General features: G+C 55.2%; 2 protein-coding genes and 1 long non-coding RNA gene across 4 annotated transcripts in view; 2 read left to right on the forward strand and 1 right to left on the reverse strand.

The window, feature by feature from the left end:
- Positions 1-543: 543 nt before the first annotated feature.
- LOC111547678 (alpha-2A adrenergic receptor-like) lies at positions 544-1,118 on the forward strand. Its single transcript, XM_023219622.3, has one exon. It carries the CDS (start codon positions 576-578, stop codon positions 1,077-1,079), a length of 504 nt encoding a protein of 167 aa, XP_023075390.1. The 5' UTR covers positions 544-575; the 3' UTR covers positions 1,080-1,118.
- Positions 1,119-1,251: 133 nt separating this feature from the next.
- RUNX3 (RUNX family transcription factor 3) overlaps positions 1,252-8,929 on the forward strand; it is a 29,588-nt gene continuing 21,910 nt past the window's right edge. Inside the window, exons 1-2 of one of the 2 annotated variants that reach the window (XM_023219620.2) lie at positions 1,252-1,579; positions 3,463-3,619. In XM_023219620.2, the coding sequence (XP_023075388.1) occupies positions 1,301-1,579; positions 3,463-3,619 (436 nt within the window). In that variant the 5' untranslated portion in view covers positions 1,252-1,300. The remainder of the gene's footprint in view (positions 1,580-3,462; positions 3,620-8,929) is intronic. The other variant, XM_023219621.3, reaches the window with a different exon arrangement.
- LOC116418518 lies at positions 4,686-5,761 on the reverse strand. Its single transcript, XR_004228580.1, has 3 exons — positions 5,665-5,761; positions 5,316-5,452; positions 4,686-5,135 (listed from the first exon to the last, which is right to left on the reverse strand). It is a non-coding gene; the product is annotated as an uncharacterized LOC116418518 (long non-coding RNA).

Below are 8,929 nucleotides of genomic sequence, written 5' to 3' on the forward strand. Positions count from 1 at the left end.
TCGGTTTTTCTTTTGTCGCCGACGCGCGTAGTGTTTCACGATGCAGGACCGTAGTTACATGAGTAAAGGAAAAAAATCGGGAAAACGCATTTTGCAGGCCTCCTCGTGTTTTTCAAAGAGCCACAGGCCGCCACAACGAAGAACGACGCCGCGAGGCCTGCGAGATCCTGAAACTTGTTTTGAGGGGAGAGCAGAGAGGAAAAGGGTTGTTGGCCCCGGCTACTTAGGGTCCCTGGGAGACTCCCTTCCGCCTGTCCTCGGTTTGGCACAGGGGCCACCGAGGCTGGGACCAAAGCCGCGCAGGGCTGGGAGCAGCAGAGGCCGCCGGCCGGGCGTGGACGGCGCACAAAAATCCCGTGTGGGTTGGAGGCTCTTGGGTCAGAATAATTTGCGGGAGGAGGGAGGTGAGTAACCTCTTTGGGGCGGCTCCCAGTGCGGTGTCACCGGCCCTGGGCTCCCGCGGGCCCCAGCCCGGGGTTGCAGAAGTCACAGGCCCGAAGCAGCAAGAGCTGGGGAAGCCCGGCCGCGGCCAGCGGGGAGGAGGAGCAAAGGGGTTGCACCCCAGCGTCAGGGAGATGCGACCCGGGAGAGGGCGACAAGGGCGCCTTCTGTGGGACCCGGACGTTCTAAGCAAATTTCTAGCATCTGTCCCGGGCTCCCAGAGCTCTCGGGGGCCCTGGGCTGTGGCACGGGGTCCTCCTCCGCGGGGTGGCGCCTTCCGCCCCTCCCCGTTGGGCGGCCTCCGGCAGGCCCCGTTCCTCCCCGCGAACGCCACCGAGGTGCCCGCGATGGGGGCTCCGCCGATTGGCTGTGCGACGCGTCGCTCGGGCCGGCCCCGCCCCGCGGGCCCCGGGGGTACTAACCCCGCGCGGGCGGCCGCGGCCCCGCCACTTGATTCTGGAGGATTTGTTCTGGGGCTGCGGCCGCGGAGTCGGGGCGGCCGCGGGCGAGCTTCGGAGCGGGAGGCGGCGGCGGGGGCGGGGGCACAGCCCCGCGCGGGCCCCGCCGCGGCCCAGGCAGCCGGGACAGCCGCGAGGGGCGGCCGCACGCGGTGCCGCGCGCCGGGGATGCGGGACTAGCCGGGCAGGCTGCGGGCGGCCGTCGGGCTAGCGAGGCCTCGCAGCGGGCGGGCCCTGGCGAGTAGTGGCCGGGCGCCGCCCCCTGCGCCCTGAGGCCTGGGCCCCGCCGCTTCTGCTTTCCCGCTTCTCGCGGCAGCGGCGGCCGAGGAGGCGTCCGCGCCGGCCGCCCCCGGGGGAAGCCGCGCCGTCGCCGCCCGCCCGGCGCCCTGACGGCCGCTGTTATGCGTATTCCTGTAGACCCAAGCACCAGCCGCCGCTTCACACCTCCCTCCACGGCCTTCCCCTGCGGCGGCGGCGGCAAGATGGGCGAGAACAGCGGCGCGCTTAGCGCGCAGGCAGCCGTGGGGCCCGGAGGGCGCGCCCGGCCCGAGGTGCGCTCGATGGTGGACGTGCTGGCGGACCACGCGGGCGAGCTCGTGCGCACCGACAGCCCCAACTTCCTCTGCTCGGTGCTGCCCTCGCACTGGCGCTGCAACAAGACACTGCCCGTCGCCTTCAAGGTGAGTGCGGGACCCGGGGCGGGAGGGCGCCGGCCCTGGGGCTCCGGGCGTCCAAGCTGCGGGAGCCAGAGCCTCCGGAGCAGTGGGGAGGGGAGGTGCCCGAGACGCCGTGGCGACACCTGAGCACCGGGTTCAGTCTTGCTGCGCACTCGGCTCGGGGACATCGGCGTTCCGTTTTGGATGCGCCCTGCACGGATGACTTTTAAGGGGGTTGCCCCGCTCCACCTGGGATTTAGGGCGCCCTGCGTAGAGACGTTGGTGCGGAAATGGGCGGATGGGGTTTTGCACCCCCCCCCAACCCGGATCGCTCAGATACAGCCCTGCGGGTAACGGAGAAGAGAATCCCGGGACCGGGGCAAGGACACCGCGGGTGGGGTGCGAACGGTGAAAGGGCCTACCCTCCGCCGCCAGCACCCCTCCTCCCGCGCCGCTTCTCAGACGCTTCCTGCTCACACCCTCGGGCTTCCGAAATTTTACCGGACGGCGCTAGGCCGGGATCGGGGCCACTGCTCTCCAGACGTTTGCTCGGGGATATTCTGCGTCCTGAATGGCGGGTTGAGACTGGGGGACCCCTAACTCTGGCAGCCCCCAGCCATTTAGAGGACCTTTTTCTTTATGCCGGGGTGTAGGCGACTGTTTCATTTTCATTTTTTTAAGGGGGCAGCGAGATGAAACGAAAACGCCTCGGTTTTCCCCTAAACCTCTCACAGCTGCCGTGAGAAAAGGGCAGGGCAGGAAGGGCCGGCGGCTGGGGTGGTGCTGCCTGAGGTGGCTGGAAGCGGCGACCGCTGGCAGCTGAGGCCGTCCCTGCTCCCATTAAGACGACTCCAAATTGGAAAAAAAGGATGAGTGGCTCTTTGAGGTCTCTCGGGTGACATCTTAAAATACCAGTGGGGGAAATCTCTCCGGGAGGGGGGGAGGCCCGTGTGACTTTCATCGTCAGATCGTCAGATCGGAGGTTTTACTGTCACTTGGAGCTTAAAAGGAGTCTTTGAAATTAAAAGAAGACAGGATGTTGACAGGAAATCTGGCCTTTTTAATCAGATCCCAAACATTTTCTCCTTGAAATTTTTACCATATGGATCCCCAGTCCCTGCACGCGGCGGCCACGTTTAAATGGTTGTGACTGTGTTTAAAGTCTGATTGTTTTTCAAAAGGCATCTGCCTCTCCGTGCTCCTGGGGGTGGGGGACTTGGGGGAGATGGTGTTTAGGGGGACATCGCCACCCCCATCCTGCAGTTCCCAGCAGGTGCATCCTTCCATTATCAAAAGACCCCCTCTTGCTTTAAAGGGGTTTTCTGGGTGACCTTTTTCAAAACACCAGTGAGTTTTGCATTCTGCATTTTCTCTGCATAACGAATTTAGGCTCTGCAGAGGCCAATAAACTGGTCCTCATCCACATTTCAGGGCCAAATTTCATGCCCTAAACAGCTCTTGCATAAATTGAGTGGGGGTAGCAGCCCTGTTGTTATTATTGTTGATAGTCTTTTTCACTTGGAGACTTCGTTGCTAGGAGCATGTTGATTCCTCTTTCGCTGCAGCCGAAGACAACAGGGGAACTGCACCCCACATCATAGTGACTGGGCTGATTTCACAGCTCTGGCTGAGATTTCACTGAAAGGATGATTTCTTGGGACACAGTTAATGTAAGCAGTTGATCTAGGATTTTGGTGTGGAAGTCCGAGATTCCATCTTCTTGTTTTCGTGATATTTGAGGGAAGGTCTTTATTGTTTTTAAGCCTCTTCTCCACCCTGCATTGGAGAAATACGCAGTGCGCCTGGGACCTAGGGGAGCTGCCCAGCCCAGCCCCTCCCCTCCTTTCCCTGGCCTCCCTCTTCCTTTCTAAGCTGTCCCCCTGCATCCCCCCGCCCCATGTCTTCAGGTGGTGGCACTGGGGGACGTGCCAGATGGCACGGTGGTGACTGTGATGGCAGGCAATGATGAGAACTACTCTGCTGAGCTGCGCAACGCCTCGGCCGTCATGAAGAACCAGGTGGCCAGGTTCAACGACCTTCGCTTTGTGGGCCGCAGTGGGCGAGGTAAGTGGAAGGGAGGCCTCGCCAGTTCAGCATTGGCAATGGCAGGGGCAGCAGGGAAAGAGGTTGAAAGAGGGGCCTTAGAATCCCGAAAAACAGGTCTCTAGACGCAGCTCTGTCTAAAAACAGCAATGTGTAATCCTGTAGGACGTTACAGATCGCTTTGAGGGGGTGAGGAAAGTTATGGTCTCTCGCCAGAAAAAGACACAGTTTTCTCCCAGTTTCTAGGGTTTACCAACTCCTGAAACCGTTCATGCCACCCCCTCTTTCCTGGTTAAGCACACCTGGTCTCACAAAAAATGCTGGCACGAAATGGTGGATTAAGCAGGCTCAAAAAAAGAGCTTATAGGTCTTTCAGCAAGGTGGTTGCAGGACAAGTGCCTGGTCTGTGGGGCCCAAGCACCCCAGCCACCCTCTCCATAGGGGGCAGAATCTCCCTCACACCTCAGGCTCTGTCTCTCCAGCTGTGGTCTCCCAGACCCAGCTTCCCAGCCCCTTTGAGCCCTAGGTGGTCTGGAATGGAAGCTAAGGCAGCTAAATGTTGGAAAGCACAGCTCGAAGGCTGCCACTCCTGCCCCAGAGTCAAGGCTGGTGTGCCACCCTGCCTGTCTGCCCGAGCTTGGGCAGTAGAAGGAAGGCGGGACAGGGGTAGGGGGCTGTTGAATGGGAGGCTTCTGGGACCTGAAATCCATCATCACTTAACTCCTGGGTGGGAAAGTCCTAGAAACCCTGCCCCTGTGGAATGGAGGCCTGAGGGTCCACTGGCCCTGTAAGACCAGGAGAAGTGAGTCGCCCTTCCCAAGCACCAGGCCCTCCTCCAGCTTTGTTAAGAAGTAAGCTGGGTTCCCTCTGCTCCCCAACTCCACGCAGGCTGAAGCAGAACCGTGCTTTTCATTACCAATAAATAGGACCTTCTCAAGGTTCTAGTTCCTTCTGAGCTGCTAGTCCTGCTCTGAAATAGGCAGCTGGGCACCATTTTTTCCTTTCCAGCCATTGAATGTATACATACAAATGTCAACCATATTTTGACTTTTCAGCATTAATTAAAACCAGGACATTATTTGCATGTAATAACTGTTTACTTGTTACTTTTTATGAAACTGAAATAGTTTACATTCTTTCAAACATTTCCTGTTCCTGTTGGCTCCCTTCCCCACGCACAGATTTCTTTCAAACGGTGCCCTTAACTGGTTGCAGGTTGATGGATGGAAAATGTTTCCTTTTATGAATTAAGCTTTCATTGCTGCTCCTAATTAGTCTCCAAGTCCCTTTTGTCATCCACAATCTCTCAAACCCTTTGCAACTTAATCCCAGCCCTGAGAGGAGAGTCACTGGTCCCTGGTCGGTGGCAGACAAGGCTGACGGCTCTGTTGACTGCGGGGCAGTGGCCAGGTCTGCTAGCCCAGGTGTGTGTCAGGGGCGCTATAGCTGCTGCCTGTTGCGAGGCAGGCAGAAGAGCTGTCGATCGGGGAGTCCAGCAAGGCGTCAGGAACTTGATTCTCCCTTCCCACTCCCTCTCCTGGGAGGTGAGATAAAGAGAAGAGACGACGATTTTCTGAGTTACCGAGACCTTGTCTGGCCGTTGTGCACACGGAGAATGATTTTTTTTTAGTGGTTTTCATACCCACAGACTTTGAGCCCCCCTCCCCAGGCCTGCAGGGAGGGAAACGGGTTTCCAAAGCGTTGGTTGGGAGCTTACCCTTGTAGCAGGAATGGCTGAGGCTGGGATTGTGGCTCTGGTAGATGCCGGAGGCTGAGTTTATAAACCATTCTGTCATCCATCTCCTCTCAGTGGTCCATAACCAATCTCAGTGGTCCTGGGAGGCAGGAAGTGATCTGAGGAGGAGTTCCGATGTCTGAGGAACTGTGGCTAAGGTGTTCAGCCTTCAGAGGCTCGAAGTCTTTGAGAGCCTGCATTCTAGTATCGGGCACCCTGTATTTGAGTCCCAGCTCTGCTAATGACTTGCTGGATGACGTTGGGCAAATGACTTAACCACTCTGTGCCTCAGTTTCCTCAGCTGTGAGACGGGGATGATAATCGTACCTACCTCATGAGATTTTGGGAAGGTTAGAGAAATTGATACAGGTGTATCAGCTGGCGCATACTGAGAGCTGGATACATGTTAGAGATTTTGTTACTTCAAATGCTTGGGACTGGAGGAGGACTTTGAGGTCCCTTTGAGTGGTGACAGCCACTGATTCTCTGATTACTGTGTGGTTTGGGCGGGGGTGGGGGAAACCCAGAAGGTGTGAACTGCTGAGTGGGAGAAGTGGAGGCGGTTGGCAGGGAGGAAGGAGGGTGCCGGGTCCGCTGGCATGCAGACACACATCTGCAGTGCCCATCCTGCCAACTGGGAAATTCCCACCTGAGAGAACAGTCAGTGGTTGACAGTGACAATCTGGGCGACTTTAGGAGATGGGACACTTTGGGACTTAAGGTCTGGGGTTGGGACCCAGAACCCTTGCCTGGCTCTCTGACTTCTGCCAGAACTGAGAAGTCTGATGGAAACCTCTGCTTGTTTCCTCAGAAACAAGTTCTACATTCTGTCTGAATTCCAGGAAGGTGGCTTTCCGTGAAAGACATGCACCCAGTAACACCACAGAGCTCTTACGATAGGGCTGAAGGTGTGAACCAAGAAAAGGAAGGGAGGAAAACCAGGTCATTGCTGTCTCCTGCAGTGATTAGGGCCTAGGTCCCTGCCCTGCCAGACGCAAGGAGCCTATCTTACAATATATATTTTGTATCAAACCTTACTATTCTACATTGAAATGTGTGAATAATGTAACCTCCCTATTTACATGCAGTTGCAAACTACGTTATTCCATAGCTATGATGGAGAAGAAAAGGAAAAGTAATTTATAATAAAACCCTGATTTGAATATGTAAATGCTGAGGCCAGAGGACTCCATGAGGTGGACGAATGCCCTCTACGCAGAAGCCCACAGCAGAGGGAACAGGCAGGGTGGCAGAACTCAATCTGAACCTGGCCTTGCTGCCAATACCATGACTTTCTGAAGTTGTCAACAACTCTTGGCAAAGCGCTGAACAAAATTTAAAAAGAAAAAGAAAAAAGAACTGTCTTTCCTTCTGGAAAATTCAGTGGATATTAAAAGTACAAAAAAAAAATCCCTTCTTTTATGTAAAACTGAGTTAGGTTCATGACTCAGAGAATTTTTCTCTTTTACTTTTTTTTGGGACAAGGTCTCGCTCTGTCACCCAGGCTGGGGTGCAGTGGTGCGATCACTGCGGCCTCAACCTCCTGGTCTCAAGCAGTCCTCCCACCTGATTAGCTGGGACTATAGGCATGCGCCACCACGCTCAGCTGATTTTTTAAAATTATTTTTTGTAGAGATGGGGGTGTTCTTCACTGTGTTGCTCAGGCTGGTCTTGAACTCCTGGACTCAAGCGATCCTCGCGCCTAAGCCTCTCAAAGTGTTGGGATTACAGGCATGAGCCACCGCTCCCAGCCAGAGGACTTTTATAAGCAAGTTTTTCCCTCCCAGGAAGAATGAATCTTCACCACCCTGGGCAGTGCTGGGTGCTGGCGTACCCCACCACATACACACACCCCACCCCTAACGCTGGCAGTGCCACCCCAGCACTGTGGTGACCACACGCCACTGCAAATCCCAAAAGTGCCCCTCTAGCAGGTGGCCACGGGCCTAGGTGAAAATGAAAAGCACATGGTCTCCTGAGCTGTGATCAATGAGTTAAAAAGCAACCGTATGTCCACAGAGATTCGGGGTGCGGTGTGCTGGTGCAGACTGAGGGAAACCACTGGTTGGGGGAGAGATGGATGGCTTCTTGGCTGAAGTTGAGAAAACCCCGAGGTCCCCTGAGACAGACCCGTCCCCTCCCCCGCCCATGCAGCTCCTGTGGGTGGGGCGGGGACCTTCTACACATAGGAACCCAGGCAGAGAGGCTCAAGGACTTGCCTGAGGCCACGCTGCCACCCTGGCTGGTTCATGATGGGTCCTGGAGGAGTTTTTGGAGCCCTAAAGGAAACCCATTTCCAAGACCGAGACTTCTCCCCTGCAACCAGGGCCAGCCGTCGGAGAGCCTGGGTTTACACTTCCTGGGCTCCTGACACATTGCAGGTTTGCCCAGGGCTCCTGCACGGAGTTATATCTAGACGCTGAGAGAGGGGGATGGATGGTTTGCCGCTGCCGGGCAGAGAGAGAGCTGGGCAGGGCCAGGGGAGCTGAGGGGCACTCAGGGCGACAGCTTTCTCCCACCCCTGCTCCCCAGGCTCCCTGTCTCCTGAGGTCCCGACGCCTGCCCCTCCCTCTCACTCCTCCTCTTAGGCCCCACACTCCTCTCCTTTGTACTTGGGCGGAGGTGGTGACAGGTTCAGAAGCTGGTGGAAGTGGCCGAGGAGTGCTGGTGACCTCAGGGGTGGCATGTGGTTTGCTACCTGGGGGCTTCTCACTTCTCAGGAATAGGACCTTAGTACCTGTGTGGAGGGGCACGCTCCGGCACATTCTGACTTTTCTGAGTCCTGCCTGGATACTGTGTGACCTTCTCAACTCACTGCTCCTCTCTGAGCCTCAGTTTTCTCATCTGCAAAATGGGAGCCATTATCTCTGCCCTTAATTTATTTAACAAATGTTGTTGAGCACCTACTATGCTCTAGATGCCATCCTAGGGGCTGGAGACACCGCATGAAAAAGACAGAAACTTGGGCCCCTGGGGAGCTTATAATCTAGTAGAAGGAGACAAAATGAGTAGATGGATTATTAAAAGCATACACATCATGAGAAAATTCCAGCAGGTGCAGGGAATAGAGAAAGGGAGTAGGAGGGCCTGTGGTACTTCAGGTTGAGCTGCTTAGCCCTTTTTTGTTTTTGTTTTTGTTTTTCTATGGGCCCCTCTGATATCTGGTGAAGCCCACACACCTTTCTCAGAATGATTTTTTTAAGGTATAAAGTCAAATGCACAGTATTACAATGGAAACCAATTCTATTAAAACATAGCAAAATACTTTAAAAATTGTGGTAAATGTACTGTTTTGTTCAGTGTATTAAATAAGATCTAGCATTGGGTCTAATGATGACCACGGTTTTGAAGTTGTGACGAGCATAAAAGATATTTAGAGAGAAATCTGCAGCAACTGTAATGTGATATGTAAGTATCTGTGACGTCTGTTGGTGACAAGGTCACAGGTACGGCTGATAATACCTCTGTGGTTTGTTGCCTACGCTCATGCTTGAGAGTGATGCTAAATTTCAGTTAGAGGTTAGGGACAATACAGTTGTAATTTTTTCCTATCCCAGTTCTCAGGCTCATTCAATTCTACGGAGCCAAGTTAAAAA

The sequence above is a fragment of the Piliocolobus tephrosceles genome, chromosome 1 (genome assembly GCF_002776525.5).
Source record: "Piliocolobus tephrosceles isolate RC106 chromosome 1, ASM277652v3, whole genome shotgun sequence".
In the NCBI taxonomy this organism is placed as follows: domain Eukaryota; kingdom Metazoa; phylum Chordata; class Mammalia; order Primates; family Cercopithecidae; genus Piliocolobus; species Piliocolobus tephrosceles.